Here is a 25,082-nt window from a genome sequence, read left to right on the forward strand (position 1 = left end):
TGTGGGCTATGTCGTTATTGTGCAACTATATAAAGACAGCAAGTTCATCTTGATCTAATTATATATATCAGCTGTCCCAACCTCTGTGTGTGTGTGTATCTGTCTGTCTGTCTGTCTGTCTGTCTGTCTGTCTGTCTGCCCATCTGTTTGCCTGCCTGTCTGTCTGTCTGTCTGTCTGTCTGTCTGTCTGTCTGTCTGTCTGTCTGTCTGTCTGTCTGTCTGTCCAGTGAGGGGTGACAAAAGTGTGCAAGTGACATTCCAAACAGTCCGAGACCAGTCAAACCAGTCAGTCTTGGTTTTGAGACTAGTCATCATGTCATGCATGGCGCATTCGGCGCTGGTCCCCACCGCACGCAAATACTGAGGCCGCACGCAGCACCATAGGTGTCCTGTGTGTTGGAACCAGACAGCCTAAGAACACGCAACTTCGATACAGCTCCAACCGAAAGTGACTTTTTCGTAGCAGGTTAGGAGAACTTACGCAGCAGGTTTGGAGAAGTAACGTATCAGGTTAGGAGAATTAGGTTAAGGTTAGGAAAATAGTTAGGGTTTGCGAAATGCTTTCTTAACATGCTACGAAATTCACTTCGGGCGAAGTACTGTGTTTAAGGGAGTCCAGTGTTGGAACACCTTTAAAATGGCCCAAAAGGTCCAGAGTAGGTGTGAGAGCATTTTTCTCTTAACGATGTTCCTAATGAAGCGCACTTCAGTCGTATAAACTCATGGTGCCCATATGAACGGTATCCTCCAGAGAAAAATACCTAAAACACTGTTTTCCCAAAGCCAAACGTAGTAAACCAATCATTCTCTCCTCAACCGGTGAACTCAGCGCGTGACTGTAACATTACCCGCCAGGATAGACTGGCCGGTCCCATGGCTGACTAGGCTACCCGACGTTTTTTTTCTTTCTTATTTTCTTCTGTTTGTACGTGCAGCTCGAGCCCCTGTTGTTGCGTAACCGCTCAATCTCAGTTTCAATCGAACAATGTTTCTCACGCGAAATACCGCGGGCGGTTATAATAAGAGCTGCGCGCTGCGGCACCAGACAAGGTCTCCCCTCGAGTTGCAGGAGAGCACACGGACAGAGCCGGGGGAAGAGCCGATCATAAACACTCGCCATGGGTAAGTCTCACTCTCAATGATGAAATATAGTGCATTTACAATACCTCTGCTTTCAGGTACTTTGGTTTATATTTCATTGTCCTGGTGGCTTGTTCAGCTGAATTTTAAGTTGTCATGCATTTGTGCAGTGTTTGAGTGAATAGCGAAGTGCTGTGATTTTGTGCTGATGCGTTAGTACTTTGTGTTGCTGTACTGATTATGATTTACAAGTAAGATTTATGCAAATGCTATAATGACAAAACGACCAAGTTTTTATTTATTAAAGGAGATTATTGTGATCAGCATTATTGAACTTTAACAGTTTTAGACAATTGTTCCTTTGTAGTTTACCTAACACAATGCATGCATGATGTATTGTCAGTGGTGGAAAAAGTGCCCAGTTGTCATACTTGAGTAAAAGTAAAGATACCTTAATAGAAAATGACTCAAGTAAAAGTGAAAGTCACCCAGTAAAATACTACTTGAAAAAGTCTAAAGTATTTGGCTTTAAATATACTTAAGTATCAAAAGTAAATGTAATTGCTAAACAAATACTTTAAGTATCAAAAGTAAAAGTATGAATCATTTCAAATTCCTTATATTAAGCAAACCAGAGGGCACTATTTTCTAGTTTTTTAAATTTACGGATAGCCAGGGGCTCACTCCAAGACTCAGACATAATTTACAAACGAAGCATTTATGTTTAGTGACTCCGCCAGATCAGAGGCAGTAGGGATGATCAGGGATGTTCTCTTGATAAGTGTGTGAATTGGTCCATTTTCCTGTCCTGCTAAGCATTCAAAATGTAACGAGTACTTTTGGGTGTCAGGGAAAATGTATGAAGTAAAAAGTACGTCATTTTCTTTAGGAATGTATTGAAGTAAAAGTAAAAGTAGTCAAAAATATAAATAGTAAAGTACAGATACCCACAAAAACTACTTAAGTAGTACTTTAAAGTATTTTTACTTAAGAACTTTACACCAGTGTGCATTGTAGGCTCTATGACCTGTTAGGGGAACTATACTGAGCAAAAATATAAACGCAACATGCAACAACTTCAAAGATTTTACTGAGTTACAGTTCATATAAGGAAATCAGTCAAATGAAATAAAATTAATGAGGCCCTAATCTATGGATTTCACATGGACTGGGAATACAGACATGCATCTGTTGGTCACAGATACCTTAACAAAAAGGTATGGGCGTGGATCAGAATACCAGTCAGTATCTGGTGTGACCACCATTTGCCTCATGCAGCGCCACACATCTCCTTCGCATGGATTTGATCAGGCTGTTGATTGTGGCCTGTGGAATGTGTTCCCACTCCTCTTCAATTGTTGTGTGAAGTTGCTGGATATTGGCGGGAACTGGAACACGCTGTCGTACACGTCAATCCAGAGCATCCCAAACATGCTCAATGGGTGACATGTCTGGTGAGAATGCAGGACATGGAAGAACTGGGACATTTTCAGCTTCCGCGAATTGTGAACAGATCCTTGCAACATGGGGCAGTGCATTATCATGCTGAAACATGAGGTGATGGCGGCGGATGAATGGCAAGACAATGGGCCTAAGGATCTTGTCACGGTATCTCTGTGCATTCAAATTGCCATTGATAAAATGCAATTGTGTTTGTTGTCCGTAGCCTATGCCTGCCCATATCATAACCCCACCACCACCATACAGCACTCTGTTCACAACGGTGACATCAGAAAACCAGCAAACGTACTGCCAAATTCTCTAAAACGACGGTGGAGGCGGCTTATAGTAGAGAAATTAACATTCAATTCTCTGGCAACAGCTCTGGTGGACATTCCTGCACTCAACATGCCAATTGCACGCTCCCTCAAAACTTGAGACATCTGTTGCATTGTGTTGTGATCAAACTGCACATTTTAGAGTGGCCTTTTATTGGCCCCAGCACAAGGTGCACCTGTGTAATGAGCATGCTGTTTGATCAGCTTCTTAATATGCTACACCTGTCAGGTGGATGGATTATCTTGGCAAAGGAGAAATGCTCACTAAAAGGGATGTAAACAAATTTGTGGCAAAATTTGAGAGAAATAAGCTTTTTGTGGGTATGGAAAATTCCTGGGATCTTTTATTTCAGCTCATGAAACATGGGACTGTTACTTTCCCCAGCAAGAAAACCCAAATAATATTGCTCAAACAGAAGGGGGAACTAACAAAGAGCCACTGACAACAACCAAAACAAAACAGGTGGGGTTTTAGGAGGGGTTCTAAAAGATACTCATGGGGGGGTCCACTGATAGTTGACTAGCAACAACAACTGGAACCTAAAAGACGCCCACCGTGAGCGCCCACTAATTTGCCCAAGAAGAGGCAAACAAAATAAAAACCCACACCATACTTAGACAGGAAGCAGACCAAAATGGTGGCGTAAAACAAAAACAGGGAAGATCAGAGAAAGGGATGTTTTTTCTAGAACTCAAGTAGGGAGCGCCAATTCAAGGTGTTGACCCTCCACATCTACCAAGACCACTGGAGCACTGGGCCAGCCACTCTTAAATAGCACCTGGGCCAGCACAGGTGAAACACCTTCCCACTGACAAGGTGGTAACCAGCACAGGTGTAACACATACTGACTAACGAGATGACACCGATTGGTGCGCCCTACATGCTAAAGTCCAACCTCAAAACAGAAATGGAAAAAACCAAAGCCTGTAACAAGACCAACACTTTACATGTGCGTTTATAGTTTTGTTCAGTGTAGTTTGGTCTTGTCTTGAGGCTTGGGGTTCAGGGTTAGGGTTTATTAGCTCCATGCTACTGGTAGACAGGACAGGGTTGACTTATACTATAGTACAATGTGGAGGAAGGAAAGGTTAGTTAGCTCCCTGCTACTGGTAGACAGGAAATGGTTTTATCTTTGATTACATTTACATTTTACATTTTAGTCATTTAGCAGACGCTCTTAACCAGAGCGACTTACAGGAGCAATTAGGGTCAAGTGCCTTGCTCAAGGGCACATTAACGTCATTTAGCAGACGCTCTTAGCCAGAGCGACTCACAAATTGGTACGTTCACCCTATAGCCAGTGGGATAACCACTTTACAATTTGGGGGGGGTTAGAAGGATTACTTTATCCTATCCCAGGTATTCCTTAAAGAGGTGGGGTTTCAAATGTCTCCGGAAGGTGGTGAGTGACTCCGCTGTCCTGGCGTCGTGAGGGAGCTTGTTCCACCATTGGGGTGCCAGAGCAGCGAACAGTTTTGACTGGGCTGAGGGGGAGCTATGCTTCCGCAGAGGAAGGGGAGCCAGCAGGCCAGAGGTGGATGAACGCAATGCCCTCGTTTGGGTGTAGGGACTGATCAGAGCCTGAAGGTACAGAGGTGCCGTTCCCCTCACTGCTCCATAGGCAAGCACCATGGTCTTGTAGCGGATGCGAGCTTCAACTGGAAGCAGTTGATCAACATACCACTCTACAATTTACACGAAAGTAGATCATATCTACTTCATCCTCTTTTAGGTTGGGAAGCATTCAAATACTTGTGTGTTTTTAAATTAGTTTGGAGTTTGTATTTTTGGGACTATTCCATTGGTTTAGCCATTGTAGCCTACCTGGAGAGAATTATGCACAATAAGAAGAGACGGATGATACAGAATCTACTGGCCCTGACCTGGTTACACTGAACGAGTTGTATTACAGCAATAACCCTAACCCTACTTACAGCAATAACCCTAACCCTACTTACAGCAATAACCCTAACCCTACTTACAGCAATAACCCTAACCCTACTTACAGCAATAACCCTAACCCTACTTACAGCAATAACCCTAACCCTACTTACAGCAATAACCCTAACCCTACTTACAGCAATAACCCTAACCCTACTTACAGCAATAACCCTAACCCTACTTACAGCAATAACCCTAACCCTACTTACAGCAATAACCCTAACCCTACTTACAGCAATAACCCTAACCCTACTTACAGCAATAACCCTAACCCTACTTACAGCAATAACCCTAACCCTACTTACAGCAATAACCCTAACCCACAGTATACCAATAATAAGTCATTACAATACTTTCCCAGTGTGCTTGCAGGAATAATTACACAGTCATTTAGTGTTGTGTAACCAAAAGCAACTATTATCATGTTACCAATAAAACAATGCAGGGACAACTTTCACTGCTAGTCAAGTCCCCTTGGGAGGATGTTGTGGAGCCTCCTGGCCAGCCTACAGTCAGTACTGTCTGTAACAGGAGGATGTTGTGGAGCCTCCTGGCCAGCCTACAGTCAGTACTGTCTGTAACAGGAGGATGTTGTGGAGCCTCCTGGCCAGCCTACAGTCAGTACTGTCTGTAACAGGAGGATGTTGTGGAGCCTCCTGGCCAGCCTACAGTCAGTACTGTCTGTAACAGGAGGATGTTGTGGAGCCTCCTGGCCAGCCTACAGTCAGTACTGTCTGTAACAGGAGGATGTTGTGGAGCCTCCTGGCCAGCCTACAGTCAGTACTGTCTGTAACAGGAGGATGTTGTGGAGCCTCCTGGCCAGCCTACAGTCAGTACTGTCTGTAACGGGAGGATGTTGTGGAGCCTCCTGGCCAGCCTACAGTCAGTACTGTCTGTAACAGGAGGATGTTGTGGAGCCTCCTGGCCAGCCTACAGTCAGTACTGTCTGTAACAGGGAGGATGTTGTGGAGCCTCCTGGCCAGCCTACAGTCAGTACTGTCTGTAACGGGAGGATGTTGTGGAGCCTCATGGCCAGCCTACAGTCAGTACTGTCTGTAACAGGAGGATGTTGTGGAGCCTCCTGGCCAGCCTACAGTCAGTACTGTCTGTAACAGGAGGATGTTGTGGAGCCTCCTGGCCAGCCTACAGTCAGTACTGTCTGTAACAGGAGGATGTTGTGGAGCCTCCTGGCCAGTCTACAGTCAGTACTGTCTGTAACAGGAGGATGTTGTGGAGCCTCCTGGCCAGCCTACAGTCAGTACTGTCTGTAACAGGAGGATGTTGTGGAGCCTCCTGGCCAGCCTACAGTCAGTACTGTCTGTAACAGGAGGATGTTGTGGAGCCTCCTGGCCAGCCTACAGTCAGTACTGTCTGTAACAGGGAGGATGTTGTGGAGCCTCCTGGCCAGCCTACAGTCAGTACTGTCTGTAACAGGAGGATGTTGTGGAGCCTCCTGGCCAGTCTACAGTCAGTACTGTCTGTAACGGGAGGATGTTGTGGAGCCTCCTGGCCAGTCTACAGTCAGTACTGTCTGTAACGGGAGGATGTTGTGGAGCCTCCTGGCCAGCTCTACAGTCAGTACTGTCTGTAACGGGAGGATGTTGTGGAGCCTCCTGGCCAGCCTACAGTCAGTACTGTCTGTAACGGGAGGATGTTGTGGAGCCTCCTGGCCAGCCTACAGTCAGTACTGTCTGTAACGGGAGGATGTTGTGGAGCCTCCTGGCCAGCCTACAGTCAGTACTGTCTGTAACGGGGAGGATGTTGTGGAGCCTCCTGGCCAGCCTACAGTCAGTACTGTCTGTAACGGGAGGATGTTGTGGAGCCTCCCTGGCCAGCCTACAGTCAGTACTGTCTGTAACGGGAGGATGTTGTGGAGCCTCCTGGCCAGCCTACAGTCAGTACTGTCTGTAACAGGAGGATGTTGTGGAGCCTCCTGGCCAGTCTACAGTCAGTACTGTCTGTAACGGGAGGATGTTGTGGAGCCTCCTGGCCAGCCTACAGTCAGTACTGTCTGTAACAGGGAGGATGTTGTGGAGCCTCCTGGCCAGTCTACAGTCAGTACTGTCTGTAACGGGAGGATGTTGTGGAGCCTCCTGGCCAGCCTACAGTCAGTACTGTCTGTAACAGGAGGATGTTGTGGAGCCTCCTGGCCAGCCTACAGTCAGTACTGTCTGTAACGGGAGGATGTTGTGGAGCCTCCTGGCCAGCCTACAGTCAGTACTGTCTGTAACGGGAGGATGTTGTGGAGCCTCCTGGCCAGCCTACAGTCAGTACTGTCTGTAACAGGGAGGATGTTGTGGAGCCTCCTGGCCAGCCTACAGTCAGTACTGTCTGTAACGGGAGGATGTTGTGGAGCCTCCTGGCCAGCCTACAGTCAGTACTGTCTGTAACGGGAGGATGTTGTGGAGCCTCCTGGCCAGCCTACAGTCAGTACTGTCTGTAACGGGAGGATGTTGTGGAGCCTCCTGGCCAGTCTACAGTCAGTACTGTCTGTAACGGGAGGATGTTGTGGAGCCTCCTGGCCAGCCTACAGTCAGTACTGTCTGTAACGGGAGGATGTTGTGGAGCCTCCTGGCCAGCCTACAGTCAGTACTGTCTGTAACGGGAGGATGTTGTGGAGCCTCCTGGCCAGCCTACAGTCAGTACTGTCTGTAACGGGAGGATGTTGTGGAGCCTCCTGGCCAGTCTACAGTCAGTACTGTCTGTAACGGGAGGATGTTGTGGAGCCTCCTGGCCAGTCTACAGTCAGTACTGTCTGTAACGGGAGGATGTTGTGGAGCCTCCTGGCCAGCCTACAGTCAGTACTGTCTGTAACGGGAGGATGTTGTGGAGCCTCCTGGCCAGCCTACAGTCAGTACTGTCTGTAACGGGAGGATGTTGTGGAGCCTCCTGGCCAGCCTACAGTCAGTACTGTCTGTAACAGGGAGGATGTTGTGGAGCCTCCTGGCCAGTCTACAGTCAGTACTGTCTGTAACAGGGAGGATGTTGTGGAGCCTCCTGGCCAGCCTACAGTCAGTACTGTCTGTAACAGGAGGATGTTGTGGAGCCTCCTGGCCAGCCTACAGTCAGTACTGTCTGTAACGGGAGGATGTTGTGGAGCCTCCTGGCCAGTCTACAGTCAGTACTGTCTGTAACAGGAGGATGTTGTGGAGCCTCCTGGCCAGCCTACAGTCAGTACTGTCTGTAACAGGAGGATGTTGTGGAGCCTCCTGGCCAGCCTACAGTCAGTACTGTCTGTAACAGGAGGATGTTGTGGAGCCTCCTGGCCAGCCTACAGTCAGTACTGTCTGTAACGGAGGATGTTGTGGAGCCTCCTGGCCAGCCTACAGTCAGTACTGTCTGTAACGGGGAGGATGTTGTGGAGCCTCCTGGCCAGCCTACAGTCAGTACTGTCTGTAACAGGGAGGATGTTGTGGAGCCTCCTGGCCAGCCTACAGTCAGTACTGTCTGTAACAGGAGGATGTTGTGGAGCCTCCTGGCCAGCCTACAGTCAGTACTGTCTGTAACAGGAGGATGTTGTGGAGCCTCCTGGCCAGCCTACAGTCAGTACTGTCTGTAACGGGAGGATGTTGTGGAGCCTCCTGGCCAGCCTACAGTCAGTACTGTCTGTAACGGGAGGATGTTGTGGAGCCTCCTGGCCAGCCTACAGTCAGTACTGTCTGTAACGGGAGGATGTTGTGGAGCCTCCTGGCCAGCCTACAGTCAGTACTGTCTGTAACGGGAGGATGTTGTGGAGCCTCCTGGCCAGCCTACAGTCAGTACTGTCTGTAACGGGAGGATGTTGTGGAGCCTCCTGGCCAGCCTACAGTCAGTACTGTCTGTAACAGGGAGGATGTTGTGGAGCCTCCTGGCCAGCCTACAGTCAGTACTGTCTGTAACAGGGAGGATGTTGTGGAGCCTCCTGGCCAGCCTACAGTCAGTACTGTCTGTAACGGGAGGATGTTGTGGAGCCTCCTGGCCAGCCTACAGTCAGTACTGTCTGTAACGGGAGGATGTTGTGGAGCCTCCTGGCCAGCCTACAGTCAGTACTGTCTGTAACGGGAGGATGTTGTGGAGCCTCCTGGCCAGCCTACAGTCAGTACTGTCTGTAACGGGAGGATGTTGTGGAGCCTCCTGGCCAGCCTACAGTCAGTACTGTCTGTAACGGAGGATGTTGTGGAGCCTCCTGGCCAGCCTACAGTCAGTACTGTCTGTAACAGGAGGATGTTGTGGAGCCTCCTGGCCAGCCTACAGTCAGTACTGTCTGTAACAGGAGGATGTTGTGGAGCCTCCTGGCCAGCCTACAGTCAGTACTGTCTGTAACAGGAGGATGTTGTGGAGCCTCCTGGCCAGCCTACAGTCAGTACTGTCTGTAACAGGAGGATGTTGTGGAGCCTCCTGGCCAGCCTACAGTCAGTACTGTCTGTAACGGGAGGATGTTGTGGAGCCTCCTGGCCAGCCTACAGTCAGTACTGTCTGTAACAGGAGGATGTTGTGGAGCCTCCTGGCCAGCCTACAGTCAGTACTGTCTGTAACAGGAGGATGTTGTGGAGCCTCCTGGCCAGTCTACAGTCAGTACTGTCTGTAACGGGATATTGTTTTTGTACCCCCTGATGGAAGACTTACTAGACATGTTTTCCCTTCACGACTCTCTCTGAAAGTATGTGAATGGAATGTACAAGCAGTCTACTGCTCAACCTAGAACGTGGTAATGGTGGTTCCTGGTAACCTGAGTAATAACCCACTAATACAGGCTGGGGCCCAAATGACCCCTGGTTCAACTCATCGAGGGCTTGATGATGAGTTGACCAGTTGAATCAGGTGTGCTTGTCTGGGACTACATCAGACATGTGTGGTGTTGGGGGTACTGGAGGACTGGAGTTGGGAAACACTGCCCTATGTAGTGCATGACCCTATGAACCCTGGTCAGAAGTAGTGCACTATAAAGGGAACAGGGTGCCATTTGGAACGAAGTCGCAGTAATAATACAGTAATGACACACATTCTTAGAATAAAAGGTGCGATCTAGAACCAAAACGTTTTTTCCCGTCTGTCCCCACAGGAGAACCCTTTAAAAAAAAAAAAACATTTGGTTCCAGGTAGAACCCTTTTTGGTTCCACGTAGAACTCTTTTGGGTTCCAAAAGGGTTCTACCTGGAACCAAAAAGGGTTCTCCTGTTGGGACAGAACCCTTTTGGAACCCTTTTTTCCTAAGAGTGAGTAAAAACAAGGTAATAACACATTCATAATGAAATGTAACTTGACATGTGGTTTTACGTTAGGTAAACAGTTATGACTGATCCATCGACCACCTTATCATACATGGCGTCCTTACTCTTCATTCTCTCTCTGTGTGTGTGTGTGTGTGTGTGTGTGTGTGTGGGTGTCGGTGGGTGTGTGTGTGTGTGTGTGTGTGTGTGTGTATGCATCCCTGTGTATGTGTGTGTGTATGCGTCCCTGTGTGCGTGTGTGTGTGTGTGTGTGTGGGTGGTTGTGTGTGTGTATGTGTGTGTGTGTGTGTGTGTGTATGCGTCCCTGTGTGTGTGTGTGTGTGTGTGTGTATGCGTCCCTGTGTGTGTGTGTGCGGGTGGTTGTATGCATCCCTGTGTGTGTGTGTGTGTGTGTGTGTGTATGCATCCCTGTGTGTGTGTGTGTGTGTGTGTGTGTGTGTGTGTGTGTGTGTGTGTGTGTGTGTGTGTGTGTGTGTGTGTGTGTGTGTGTGTGTGTGTGTGTGTGTGTATGCGTCCCTGTGTGTGTGTGTGTGTGTGTGTGTGTGTGTGTGTGTGTGTGTGTGTGTGTGTGTGTGTGTGTGTGTGTGTGTGTGTGTGTGTGTGTGTGTGTGTGTGTGTGTATGTGTGTGTGTGTGTGTGTGTGTATGCGTCCCTGTGTGTGTGTGTGTGTGTGTGTGTATGCATCCCTGTGTGTGTGTGTGTGTGTGTGTGTGTGTGTGTGTGTGTGTGTGTGTGTGTGTGTGTGTGTGTGTGTGTGTGTGTGTGATGCTGTGTGTGTGTGTGTGTGTGTGTGTGTGTGTGTATGCGTCCCTGTGTGTGTACCAGCTCAGAAGACAGTCCTGATTGTGTACGCCCACCAGAGTGGGGGGTCCTTTAACTCGGCAGCGAAGGACGTTGCCGTGGAAGCCCTCAGACAGCAGGGCTACAAGGTCGTTGTGTCTGACCTCTACGCCATGAACTTCAGAGCCTCCGCCACTATGGACGATATCACAGGTACACACACACACACACACACACGCCAACACACACACACACGCCAACACACGCCAACACACACACACACACACACACACACACACACACACACACACGCCAACACACACACACACACGCCAACACACGCCAACACACACACATGCTCACACACGCCAGCACCCATGCCAACACGCGAACACACGCTGGACGTTGCTGCTGTTCTGTCCCTTTGTCAGGTGAGGTGAAGAACCCGGAGCACTTCAAGTACGGAGAGGAGACCATGGAAGCCTGGAAGGAGGGTCGACTCAGTGATGACATCATAGCTGAGCAGCGGAAAGTGGAGGCGGCGGAGCTCGTCATCTTCCAGGTCAGAGGTCACACACTCTTCCCCCCCCTCTTCCCCCCCTCTCTTTCTTTCCCCTTTCTTGCTCTCTTCTGCCTCGTTCTGTCTCTCTCCCCACCTCTCTATCTGTCTCTCTCCCCTCCCCCACCTCTATTTCTGTCTCTCTCCCCTCCCCACCTCTGTTTCTGTCTCTCTCCCCTCCCCCACCTCTCTATCTGTCTCTCTCCCCTCCCCCACCTCTATTTCTGTCTCTCTCCCCTCCCCCACCTCTATTTCTGTCTCACTCCCCTCCCCCACCTCTATTTCTGTCTCACTCCCACCTCTATTTCTCTCTCTCCTCCCCCACCTCTATTTCTGTCTCTCTCCCCCCCCCCACCTCTATTTATGTCTCTCTCCACTCCCCCACCTCTATTTCTCCATTCTGTCTCTCCCCTCCCCCACCTCTATTTCTGTCTCTCTCCTCCCCCACCTCTATTTCTTCCTCACTCCCCTCCCCCCACCTCTATTTCTGTCTCTCTCCTCCCCCACCTCTATTTCTGTCTCCCCTCCCCTCCCCCCCACCTCTATTTCTGTCTCACTCCCCTCACCTCCCCCACCTCTATTTCTGTCTCTCCCCTCCCCCACCTCTATTTCTGTCTCACTCCCCTCCCCCACCTCTATTTCTGTCTCACTCCCCTCACCTCCCCCACCTCTATTTTTGTCTCTCCCTTCCCCCACCTCTATTTCTGTCTCTCCCCTCCCCCCACCTCTATTTCTGTCTCTCTCCCCTCCCCTCCCCTCTCCCACCTCTATTTCTGTCTCTCTCCCCTCCCCCTCCGCACCTCTATTTCTGTCTCTCTCTCCTCCCCTCCCCCTCCCCCCACCTCTATTTCTGTCTCACTCCCCTCCCCTCCCCCACCTCTATTTCTGTCTCTCTCCCCTCCCCTCCCCTCCCCCACCTCTATTTCTGTCTCTCTCCCCTCCCCCTCCCCACCTCTATTTCTGTCTCACGCCCTCCCCCTCCCCACCTCTATTTCTGTCTCACTCCCCTCCCCCCTCCCCACCTCTATTTCTGTCTCACTCCCCTCCCCCCACCTCTATTTCTGTCTCTCTCCCTCCCCCTCCCCACCTCTATTTCTGTCTCACTCCCCTCCCCCACCTCTATTTCTGTCTCTCTCCCCTCCCCTCCCCCCACCTCTATTTCTGTCTCCCTCCCCTCCCCACCTCTATTTCTGTCTCACTCCCCTCCCCCTCCCCACCTCTATTTCTGTCTCACTCCCCTCCCCCACCTCTATTTCTGTCTCTCTCCCCTCCCCTCCCCCACCTCTATTTCTGTCTCCCTCCTCTCCCCACCTCTATTTCTGTCTCACTCCCCTCCCCCCTCCCCACCTCTATTTCTGTCTCACTCCCTCCCCCTCCCCCACCTCTATTTCTGTCTCTCTCCCCTCCCCCACCTCTATTTCTGTCTCTCTCCCCTCCCCCACCTCTATCTGTCTCTCTCCCCTCCCCCACCTCTATTTCTGTCTCACTCCCACCTCTATTTCTGTCTCTCTCCTCCCCCACCTCTCTTTCTGTCTCTCTCCCCTCCCCCACCTCTATTTCTGTCTCTCTCCCCTCCCCCACCTCTATTTCTGTCTCTCCCCTCCCCCACCTCTATTTCTGTCTCTCTCCTCCCCCACCTCTATTTCTTTCTCACTCCCCTCCCCCACCTCTATTTCTGTCTCTCCCCTCCCCCACCTCTATTTCTGTCTCACTCCCCTCCCCTCCCCCACCTCTATTTCTGTCTCTCTCCTCCCCCACCTCTATTTCTGTCTCACTCCCTCCCCCACCTCTATTTCTGTCTCTCCCCTCCCCTCCCCCACCTCTATTTCTGTCTCTCTCCCCTCCCCTCCCCTCCCCCACCTCTATTTCTGTCTCTCTCCCCTCCCCCTCCCCACCTCTATTTCTGTCTCTCTCCCCTCCCCTCCCCTCCCCCCACCTCTATTTCTGTCTCACTCCCTCCCCTCCCTCCCCCACCTCTATTTCTGTCTCTCTCCCCTCCCTCCCCTCCCCCACCTCTATTTCTGTCTCTCTCCCTCCCCCTCCCCACCTCTATTTCTGTCTCACGCCCCTTCTGTCTCTCCTCCCCCTCCCCACCTCTATTTCTGTCTCACTCCCCTCCCCCCACCTCTATTTCTGTCTCTCTCCCTCCCCCTCCCCACTTCTATTTCTGTCTCACTCCCCTCCCCCACCTCTATTTCTGTCTCTCTCCCCTCCCCCCCCCCCACCTCTATTTCTGTCTCCCTCCTCTCCCCACCTCTATTTCTGTCTCACTCCCCTCCCCCTCCCCACCTCTATTTCTGTCTCACTCCCCTCCCCCACCTCTATTTCTGTCTCTCTCCCCTCCCCTCCCCCACCTCTATTTCTGTCTCCCTCCTCTCCCCACCTCTATTTCTGTCTCACTCCCCTCCCCCTCCCCACCTCTATTTCTGTCTCACTCCCCTCCCCTCCCCCACCTCTATTTCTGTCTCTCTCACCTCCCCCCACCTCTATTTCTGTCTCTCTCCCTCCCCTCCCCCCACCTCTCTATCTGTCTCTCTCCCCTCCCCCCACCTCTCTATCTGTCTCTCTCCCTCCCCCCACCTCTCTTTCTGTCTCTCTCCCTCCCCCCACCTCTCTATCTGTCTCTCTCCCCCCCCCCACCTCTCTATCTGTCTCTCTCCCCTCCCCCACCTCTCTATCTGTCTCTCTTTCTCTCTGTCCGCCTTTCTTCTTAGTCTGTGCCTTGCTGCCTTTAAATTCTCTACCATTCTCCCAAAAGTATTTAAGCCTCCGCTCCCCATCATAGTTTAATAATCATTGGATTGGTGTAGATGGAGTGTCAACCACATCTCTCTCCCCATCAGTTCCCTCTGTACTGGTTCAGTGTTCCAGCCATCATGAAGGGCTGGATAGACAGAGTCCTGACTCAAGGCTTTGCCTTCTCACTGCAGAAGATGTACAACAATGGAATATTCAAGGTTTGACCTTTTGACCCTTCTGATCATGTGTTTAGTTCCAGTAGCCTCTGTTAGAGTTTCATACCGATTGACAATGAGCAGGAAAACAGCATACGATGGCACTATAGTTTCAATATAACTTTATATGAAGGGACCTCATAACCCATATATAACCCATATGTAACCCAAACATAACCCATATGTTACCCATACATAACCCATATATAACCCATATGTAACCCAAACATAACCCATATAACCATCATAACCCATATAACCCATATGTAACCCAAACATAACCCATATATAACCCATACATAACCCATATATAACCCATTCATAACCCATATGTAACCCATTCATAACCCATATGTAACTCATTCATAACCCATATGTAACCCAAACATAACCCATATGTAACCCAAACATAACCCATATATAACCCATATGTAACCCATTCATAACCCATATGTAACCCATACATAACCCATATGTAACCCATTCATAACCCATATGTAACCCAAACATAACCCATATATAACCCATTCATAACCCATATGTAACTCATTCATAACCCATATGTAACGTGGGGGATTTAAACAAATACTCTTCCTGTAGCTGTGAGGTGAGATCCTCTGGACTAATCTAAAATACACAGGTTCTTTGCATCAGGTAGTGGAGCATGGGAATGACCAGGCCAGAAATATAATTTTTATTCACAATCTCAATTACTCAAGCAACTCAATGAAAGCTTCTCATGGACACCATCTTCAGCGCCCCGTCCAATCGCTGCTGATGTAGCACATGGGGATGTGATTCTTCATGTTCTGAATCTAAGACTATACTAAATATAATTACGTCACCAAATTATTGATTAAAACACACTATTTTGCAAAGTTCTACAGTAGCCTCAACAGCACTCTGTAGGGTAGCACCATGGTGTAGCCCGGAGGACAGCTAGCTTCCGTCCTCCTCTGGGTACATTGACTTCAATACAAAAACCTAGGAGGCTCATGGTTCTCACCCCCTTCCATAGACTTAAACAGTAATTATGACAACTTCCGGAGGACGTCCTCCAGCCTATCAGAGCTCTTGCAGCATGAACTGACATGTTGTCCACCCAATCAAAGGATCAGATAATGAATCTAGGATTGAAAGCATGAGCTACAGCTAGCTAGCGCTGCAGTGCATAAAATGTGGTGAGTAGTTGACTCAAAGAGAGAGAAAGACAATAGTTGAACAGTTTTGAACAAATTAATTTCTTCCAAAATGAAGGAGAAGCGAGAGAGAAATGTTTAGTCTTTTTTTCTTCACTTTCAGTTTCACATACTTAGCTAGCAAATGCAGCTAGCTAGTTTAGCCTACTGAAACACCCGGCTCAAACAGAGGGATGCTATGTTAGCTAGCTGGCTATGACTTTCCAACACAACACTAGATCTCTTCAAAGTCAAGGTAAGCTTTTGGTATTACTAATCTATTGCCACCGGGGCCCGCCGGTGTAACTGCTTACTGACTGCACACTGTAACGTTACTGCATGATTGTAGCGGGTTTACTAACGCCTTAGTTCTATTAGCTATGCTGACTATGACGTTACTTTAGCTAATATGGTGACAACGATGTAGGCTGTGTGTAGCGGTTTGGCTTGGAAAGCTTTTTTCGCCTGGTCACATACAGCTGATGTGTTGTGCGTCGAAGTCCACAAACGAAGGGAAGAGAAGGAATACAACGTGGCTGTTATGAGAGTGAACTCTGTTTAGGGGTGATCAGGGGTGTATTCATTCCGCCGATTCTGTTGGAAAACGTTTCTTAAACGGAAGCAAACGGAACAAAACGGGATAAACATACCTGAATTTGCACAATAGAAACTCTCGCTTGCAACTGTTGGAGTAATGATTACACCCTAGATCAGCTAGATGCAGGCAAGTGTGTCACTGTCTGTCGTCTCAAATTTGTCTCTCGGGCCTGTGTGCACCTACGTTGTAAACTTTCATTCGTAGGCTGGTTTGTAGCAACCTCGTGATGGGTACAGGGAACATTTGAGTATCATGTGGTAGCCTAAACCTATCGCTGTTACATCGAACTGGGTGAATGGAATATGAATGAGAGTCATCCAATATGCTGTAATAGAAATAAGGACAAGCTCGTGAAAAATAAAAATGGTCCTCCCTCGTCTTAAAACGGCACCGACCGCCACTGGAGACATTTCAGCAGCAGGTATATAAAATAATGACAGACAACAGACCAACTAGATAACTGCTACAAGTTATACTTTGAACTGGCTATCTCACTAGTTAACTATAGCCAACTAAGCATTAATGTTGTTGTCGCCTTTCCGTAGCCTAAATACATCTTCACCGTTGGAAAGCTGGGATTCCCCTCTATTAAACAGTAGCCATGTCATTGAGACAACATTAAAAACTATTCCTAAGAACAGCCTAGTTGACCAATACCTGGCTGTGCATAGATCTCCTCTGAAACATGGATATTAGAGCCTTATATAGAAACATGTCTAGTTAGATACCTCACTTTGAAGTAGCCAACCGTATCCATTTGATCCCTGATTCATTGAATGAGGGAATCATTTTATAAAGACCAAAAGTATTTGGTTTTAATGTTGCAATATTTTATATCAAGGGTGGCAACCATCCTCCAGGATAACTACTGGGTGTGCAGGCTTTTGTTCAAACCCTGGTCTAACCACATTGTAGCCTAAACATGACTTTGACAAGCAGACTTGGGTGTCTCAGGGCTGGATCTAAAGCCTGCACACCCAGCAGCTCTCCAGATGGAGGGTTGACCACATGTTGACAACATGTGACTAACAGTGCAGATCTACTTTGTGGGGGGTTAAGTGCCTTGATCAAGGGCACAACGGCAGGAGATGGTAGGCCTACACGGGATCAGACACAGCAGCCTTCCACTGTCAATAATGTAGGGTAAATAATAGCCATGAAAGTTGGTTAAAAGTCATGAAGAAGTCATGGAAAATCTGTATGAACCCTTAACAGTGAATAATCACAGGTCTCTATAGCATAATGTCATTTGTGTATTTCGGTGAACATAGTCTAATGGACCGACTTGGGAAAAGACAGATCCTCCACTTCTTTCATCCCAAGTCAAGCACTGATTAACATTATATCCAAAAAGTCGGATTTCGTAACCTAATACATCCGATAATAAGCACCGATGACAGAGCGGTGCCTGTTGAGGATTTTACATGTTGTGGTGGTTGTCTGCAAAGTTGTTTCCACGGGTCACAAAAAGCCAAATTAACATGACAAACTTAATTAAATGTAAAAGGATTTGAAAATAAAAAGCTTGCGGTACGCTCAGTGCTCCGTTGACATTTCAGAGAGATACACTTGTTTTTGTGAGAAAGATAACAGGAATTTTGCATTAATATGAAAAGGGTACACTAAAATATAAAAATACTACATGTCATGTCTCAAAATTGATATCTATCTTACCTCTATATTGTTTTATGTCCTCCGGATTGGAGAAGAAAAATTACGAGTTTAATGGTGAGCCTCTCAGGTCCTCTTCATTCTCTCACAGCATCCAGTCTATTCCAGTCTATGCTATTTTCCAGATTTTCGACCACTTTTTCTCTCTGGCCTTCATTGATTTAGTCACCCTAATTTTGGCAATTTTTACAAGGGTAAAAACATCCTACAAGGGTAAAAACAATAACTTTTGAATGGATTATGATAGAGACATGAGGTTTGGACCATTGGGGTTTTGTTAGAGGATTATCCACACAATTAATATATTATTTTACCCATTGGTCAAAATACGTGTTTTTTTGTTTGGACATAATGTCTATATCATGAAATGACACACTCCTCTCATTCAGTTCAGGCTCTGTTGTTGCTTCTAGGTTAGAGTACATTGTGTTTTTGGTGGATTGAATAGGGCCTGTGTTTGTTTGGAGTTACATTTCCTGCTCTTTGTCATTCTGCAGGACAAGAAAGCCATGTTGTCGTTCAGCACTGGAGCTATGCAGACTATGTACCGCCCTGACGGCCTCAACGGAGACATTAACGTCACACTGTGGCCCCTACAGGTAACCAGGAAGACAGCCAGGGGAAGATTGTGACACCAAAAAAATATTCAACTGTATTTGCTTCTCATGGATTTAGAAGGCAATCAAGTGGCGTTGGGGATACTCGTGTGATTCAAAATGTGTTTCCTCAAACATTTTTATGCTCTGAGGTTACTTCCAAATACTTGTATTTCAGATGTGTTTCTTTTAGTTTTGGGTTTGCATTTTTTGGGACTATTCCATTGGTTCCATTGTAGCATATTGTGCAAACTAAACCAAGCGCAGTTCAAGTATTTGCGATATGTATTTGACCCAGGCTCCTCACTCCTCTTCTCTCTCCTCCACGTCCCTCCATCCTTCCAGAACGGCGTCCTTCACTTCTGTGGGTTCCAGGTGCTAGCCCCCCAGGTGTTCTGGTGTCCTGGACACAGCCCCCCCGCTACACGGACAGCCATGCTGGATGGCTGGAGGGCCAGGCTGAAGACCCTGCTGGTCGAGCGACCTCTGACCTTTGCCCCCAGCGAGCTGTTTGACCTGACCTTCCCCGGGGGCTTCATGCTGCGGCCGGAGGTCAGAGAGGAGCGGAGCACCCACCCCCACGGCATCACCACCGGACACCACCTGGGGAAACCCCTCCCCCCTGACAACCAGCTGAAGGCTGAAGGCTGATAACCCTTGGAGAGTAATTTATCCAATAGAACCCAGAGAGTCTTCTTCAGTGGAAGCTTCTCTAAAATCAGATACAGTTGAAGTCGGAAGTTTACATACACCTTAGCCAAATACATTTAAACTCAGTTTTTCACAATTCCTGACATTTAATCCTAGTAAAAAAAAATCAGAATAATAGTAGAGAGTGATTTATTTCAGCTTTTATTTCTTTCATCACATTCCCAGTGGGTCAGAAGTTTACATACACTCAATTAGTATTTGGTAGCATTGCCTTTAAATTGTTTAACTTGGGTAAAACGTTTCGGTTAGCCTTCCACAAGCTTCCCACAATAAGTTGGGTGAATTTTGGCCCATTCCTCCTGACAGAGTCAGGTTTGTAGGCCTCCTTGCTCACACACGCTTTTTCAGTTCTGCCCACACATTTTCTATAGGATTGAGGTCAGGGCTTTGTGATGGCCACTCCAATACCTTGACCTCAACTGGAGTTGTACATAAAGGGTGTGACCATTGAGCAAGTTGAGGAAGCTAAACTCCTAGGTATAACATTGGATGGTCAATTATCATGGGCAAGTCATATTGACAAAGTTGTTGTGAAGATGGGGAGGGGTATGTCTGTTATAAAAAGATGTTCTGTGTTTTTGACACAAAAATCAACTGTACTAGTTGATTACTGTCCGGTAATATGGTCAAGTGCAGTAAAGAAAGACCTAGCCAAAAAGGTGCTATCTCGGACCTAAAACCATTTAGAACCATAGGAGAACCCTTTGAAGAACACTTGTTGGTTCCAGGTAGAACCCTTTTGGGTTTCACGTAGAACCCTTTGCACAGAGGGATCTACATGGAACACAAAATGGTTCTACCTGGAACCAAAAAGGGTTTCACTTAGAACCAAAAAGGGTTCTCCTACGGGGACAGCTGAAGAACCCTTTTGGAGACCTATTTTCTAAGAGTGTACAGCTGGCTCAAAACAGAGCAGCACGCCTTGCCCTTAACTACACATACAAAACTATCAACAACATGCATACCAGACTTTCCTGGTTGAGGGTTGACGAGAGATTAACTGCTTCTCTTCTAGTTTTTATGGGAAATATTACTGTAATGAAAATTCCAGATTATCTGCATTACACTCAGCTCAGACATCCATACATACCCCACAAGACATGCCACCAGGGGTCTCTTCACAGTCCCCAAGGCCAAAACTAACTCAAGGCAATGCACAGTTTTATACAGAGCCATGATCGCATGGAACTCCCTTCCCTTTAAAAAACAGATTTAAAAACAACTAATGGAATGAGGACACACACACACAGACACACTCTAACACACACACACAGACACACTCTAACACACACACACACAGACACACTCTAACACACACACACACAGACACACTCTAACACACACATTATTTTTTAGTTGTATTGTTTGTATGATTTTTTTAGTTGCATTGTTTGAATATTGTAGTATTTTAAATTTGTGACTTTCCTTGGGTATCAGTGTTTTGTTACTTGTCATGTTTTGTGTATCTTGTGGACCCCAGGAAGAGCAGCTGCTGCTTCTGCAAAAGCTAATGGGGATCCTACTAACCAAATAAACCTCTCCCCCCTGATAACCAGCTGAAGGCTGATAACCCCTCCTCCCTGATAACCAGCTGAAGGCTGATAACCCCTCCTCCCTAATAACCAGCTGAAGGCTGATAACCCCTCCTCCCTGATAACCAGCTGAAGGCTGATAACCCCGCCTCCCTGATAACCAGCCGAAGGCTGATAACCCCTCCTCCCTGATAACCAGCCAAAGGCTGATAACCCCTCCTCCCTGATAACCAGCCGATGGCTGATAACCCCTCCTCCCTGATAACCAGCCGAAGGCTGATAACCCCTCCTCCCTGATAACCAGCCGAAGGCTGATAACCCCTCCTCCCTGATAACCAGCCGAAGGCTGATAACCCCTCCTCCCTGATAACCAGCCGAAGGCTGATAACCCCTCCTCCCTGATAACCAGCCGAAGGCTGATAACCCCTCCTCCCTGATAACCAGCCGAATGCTGATAACCCCTCCTCCCTGATAACCAGCCGAAGGCTGATAACCCCTCCTCCCTGATAACCAGCCAAAGGCTGATAACCCCTCCTCCCTGATAACCAGCCGAAAGGCTGATAACCCCTCCTCCCTGATAACCAGCTGAAGGCTGATAACCCCTCCTCCCTGATAACCAGCTGAAGGCTGATAACCCTCCCCCCTGATAACCAGCTGAAGGCTGATAACCCCTCCTCCCTGATAACCAGCTGAAGGCTGATAACCCCTCCTCCCTGATAACCAGCTGAAGGCTGATAACCCCTCCTCCCTGATAACCAGCTGAAGGCTGATAACCCCTCCTCCCTGATAACCAGCTGAAGGCTGATAACTCCTCCTCCCTGATAACCAGCTGAAGGCTGATAACCCCTCCTCCCTGATAACCAGCTGAAGGCTGATAACCCCTCCTCCCTGATAACCAGCTGAAGGCTGAGGATAATAAAGAGGAAAGTGTTTGACTTCAACAAAACTAGGGTTGCAAAATTCTAGTAACTTTCCCCAAATTCCCAGGTTTTCCAGAAACAACAAAACGTACATATCACAGGAGGCTGCTGAGGAGAGAACAGCTCATAATAATGACCGGAACGGAGCAAATGGAATGGCATCAAACAACTGGAAACCATGTATTTGATGTAGTTGTTACCATTCCACATATTCCACTCCAGTCATTACCACGAGTCCGTTCTCCCCAATTAAGGTTCCACCAACCTCCTGTGGTGCCCAGTTTTGATAACCTTGTAGAACCGACCTGATCTCAGGGCTTCCTTGAGGTGAAACAGAATGGTGAGCTATCGCATGATCAGGCTAGTTCACAAGCATACAGTTTTGAGTATGTTGAAGTGCAAAATTCGGGAAACTTTCCAAAAATGCTGAAGTTTTCAAGAAAGGCTGAAGGCTGATAACCCTTGGAGAGTAATTTATCCAATAGAACCCAGAGAGTCTTCTTCAGTGGAAGCTTCTCTAAAATCAGATACAGTTGAAGTCGGAAGTTTACATACACCTTAGCCAAATACATTTAAACTCAGTTTTTCACAATTCCTGACATTTAATCCTAGTAAAAAAATATCAGAATAATAGTAGAGAGTGATTTATTTCAGCTTTTATTTCTTTCATCACATTCCCAGTGGGTCAGAAGTTTACATACACTCAATTAGTATTTGGTAGCATTGCCTTTAAATTGTTTAACTTGGGTAAAACGTTTCGGTTAGCCTTCCACAAGCTTCCCACAATAAGTTGGGTGAATTTTGGCCCATTCCTCCTGACAGAGTCAGGTTTGTAGGCCTCCTTGCTCGCACACGCTTTTTCAGTTCTGCCCACACATTTTCTATAGGATTGAGGTCAGGGCTTTGTGATGGCCACTCCAATACCTTGACCTCAACTGGAGTTGTACATAAAGGGTGTGACCATTGAGCAAGTTGAGGAAGCTAAACTCCTAGGTATAACATTGGATGGTCAATTATCATGGGCAAGTCATATTGACAAAGTTGTTGTGAAGATGGGGAGGGGTATGTCTGTTATAAAAAGATGTTCTGTGTTTTTGACACAAAAATCAACTGTACTAGTTGTTCAGGCTCTGGTCTTGTCCCATCTTGATTACTGTCCGGTAATATGGTCAAGTGCAGTAAAGAAAGACCTAGCAAAAAAGGTGCTATCTCGAACCTAAAACCATTCAGAACCATAGGAGAACCCTTTGAAGAACCCTTGTTGGTTCCAGGTAGAACCCTTTTGGTTCCAAGTAGAACCGTTTTGGGTTTCACGTAGAACCCTTTGCACAGAGGGTTCTACATGGAACCCAAAATGGTTCTACTTGGAACCAAAAAGGGTTTCACTTAGAACCAAAAAGGGTTCTCCTACGGGGACAGCTGAAGAACCCTTTTGGAGACCTATTTTCTAAGAGTGTACAGCTGGCTCAAAACAGAGCAGCACGCCTTGCCCTTAACTACACATACAAAACTATCAACAACATGCATACCAGACTTTCCTGGTTGAGGGTTGACGAGAGATTAACTGCTTCTCTTCTAGTTTTTATGGGAAATATTACTGTAATGAAAATTCCAGATTATCTGCATTACACTCAGCTCAGACATCCAAACATACCCCACAAGACATGCCACCAGGGGTCTCTTCACAGTCCCCAAGGCCAAAACTAACTCAAGGCAATGCACAGTTTTATACAGAGCCATGATCGCATGGAACTCCCTTCCCTTTAAAAAACGGATTAAAAAACAACTCATGGAATGAGGACACACACACACACAGACACACTCTAACACACACACACACAGACACACTCTAACACACACACACACAGACACACTCTAACACACACACACACAGACACACTCTAACAAACACATTATTTTTTAGTTGCATTGTTTCAATATTGTAGTATTTTAAATGTGTGACTTTCCTTGGGTATCAGTGTTTTGTTACTTGTCATGTTTTGTGTATCTTGTGGACCCCAGGAAGAGCAGCTGCTGCTTCTGCTAAAGCTAATGGGGATCCTACTAACCAAATAAACCCCTCCCCCCTGACAACCAGCTGAAGGCTGATAACCCCTCCCCCCTGACAACCAGCTGAAGGCTGATAACCCCTCCCCCTCACAACCAGCTAAAGGCTGATAACCCCTCCTCCCTGATAACCAGCTGAAGGCTGATAACCCCTCCCCCTCACAACCAGCTGAAGGCTGATAACCCCTCCTCCCTGACAACCAGCTGAAGGCTGATAACCCCTCCTCCCTGATAACCAGCTGAAGGCTGATAACCCCTCCTCCCTGATAACCAGCTGAAGGCTGATAACCCCTCCTCCCTGATAACCAGCTGAAGGCTGATAACCCCTCCTCCCTGATAACCAGCTGAAGGCTGATAACCCCCTCCTCCCTGACAACCAGCTGAAGGCTGATAACCCCTCCTCCCTGATAACCAGCCGAAGGCTGATAACCCCTCCTCCCTGATAACCAGCTGAAGGCTGATAACCCCTCCTCCCTGATAACCAGCTGAAGGCTGATAACCCCTCCTCCCTGATAACCAGCTGAAGGCTGATAACCCCTCCTCCCTGATAACCAGCTGAAGGCTGATAACCCCTCCTCCCTGATAACCAGCTGAAGGCTGATAACCCCTCCTCCCTGATAACCAGCTGAAGGCTGATAACCCCTCCTCCCTGATAACCAGCCGAAGGCTGATAACCCCTCCTCCCTGATAACCAGCTGAAGGCTGATAACCCCTCCTCCCTGATAACCAGCTGAAGGCTGATAACCCCTCCTCCCTGATAACCAGCTGAAGGCTGATAACCCCCTCCTCCCTGATAACAAGCTGAAGGCTGATAACCCCTCCTCCCTGATAACCAGCTGAAGGCTGATAACCCCTCCTCCCTGATAACCAGCTGAAGGCTGATAACCCCTCCTCCCTGATAACCAGCTGAAGGCTGATAACTCCCCTCCCTGATAAGGCTGATAACCCCTCCTGCCTGATAACCAGCTGAAGGCTGATAACTCCTCCTCCCTGATAACCAGCTGAAGGCTGATAACCACTCCTCCCTGATAACCAGCTGAAGGCTGAGGATAATAAAGAGGAAAGTGTTTGACTTCAACAAAACTAGGGTTGCAAAATTCTAGTAACTTTCCCCAAATTCCCAGGTTTTCCAGAAACAACAAAACGTACATATCACAGGAGGCTGCTGAGGAGAGAACAGCTCATAATAATGACCGGAACGGAGCAAATGGAATGGCATCAAACAACTGGAAACCATGTATTTGATGTAGTTGTTACCATTCCACATACTCCGCTCCAGTCATTACCACGAGCCCGTTCTCCCCAATTAAGGTGCCACCAGCCTCCTGTGGTGCCCAGTTTTGATAACCTTGTAGAACCGACCTGATCTCAGGGCTTCCTTGAGGTGAAACAGAATGGTGAGCTATCGCATGATCAGGCTAGTTCACAAGCATACAGTTTTGAGTATGTTGATGTGCAAAATTCGGGAAACTTTCCAAAAATGCTGAAGTTTTCAAGAAATCCCAG

General features: G+C 47.7%; 2 protein-coding genes across 3 annotated transcripts; one reads left to right on the top strand and one right to left on the bottom strand.

The window, feature by feature from the left end:
- The first annotated feature begins 1,034 nt into the window (after positions 1-1,034).
- nqo1 (NAD(P)H dehydrogenase, quinone 1) lies at positions 1,035-22,108 on the top strand. 2 transcript variants are annotated; one of them, XM_045217109.1, is made up of 7 exons: positions 1,035-1,122; positions 10,836-11,003; positions 11,222-11,352; positions 14,193-14,306; positions 18,248-18,349; positions 18,692-18,985; positions 21,954-22,108. In XM_045217109.1, exons 1-7 carry the CDS (start codon positions 1,119-1,121, stop codon positions 21,963-21,965), a joined length of 825 nt encoding a protein of 274 aa, XP_045073044.1. In that variant the 5' UTR covers positions 1,035-1,118; the 3' UTR covers positions 21,966-22,108. The 2 variants fall into 2 exon arrangements, with proteins under 2 accessions (XP_045073044.1, XP_041755219.1); XM_041899285.2 differs by lacking the exon at positions 21,954-22,108 and having other exon boundaries at positions 18,692-19,140.
- On the bottom strand, positions 20,360-24,732 carry LOC123485977. The gene is made up of 3 exons (XM_045217108.1): positions 24,532-24,732; positions 24,410-24,471; positions 20,360-21,485 (listed from the first exon to the last, which is right to left on the bottom strand). The coding sequence occupies exons 1-3, from the start codon at positions 24,725-24,727 to the stop codon at positions 20,673-20,675; spliced, it is 1,071 nt and encodes a 356-aa protein (XP_045073043.1). The 5' UTR covers positions 24,728-24,732; the 3' UTR covers positions 20,360-20,672.
- Between the last annotated feature and the right edge of the window lie 350 nt (positions 24,733-25,082).

The sequence above is a fragment of the Coregonus clupeaformis genome, unplaced genomic scaffold (assembly GCF_020615455.1).
Source record: "Coregonus clupeaformis isolate EN_2021a unplaced genomic scaffold, ASM2061545v1 scaf0920, whole genome shotgun sequence".
Lineage (NCBI taxonomy): Eukaryota > Metazoa > Chordata > Actinopteri > Salmoniformes > Salmonidae > Coregonus > Coregonus clupeaformis.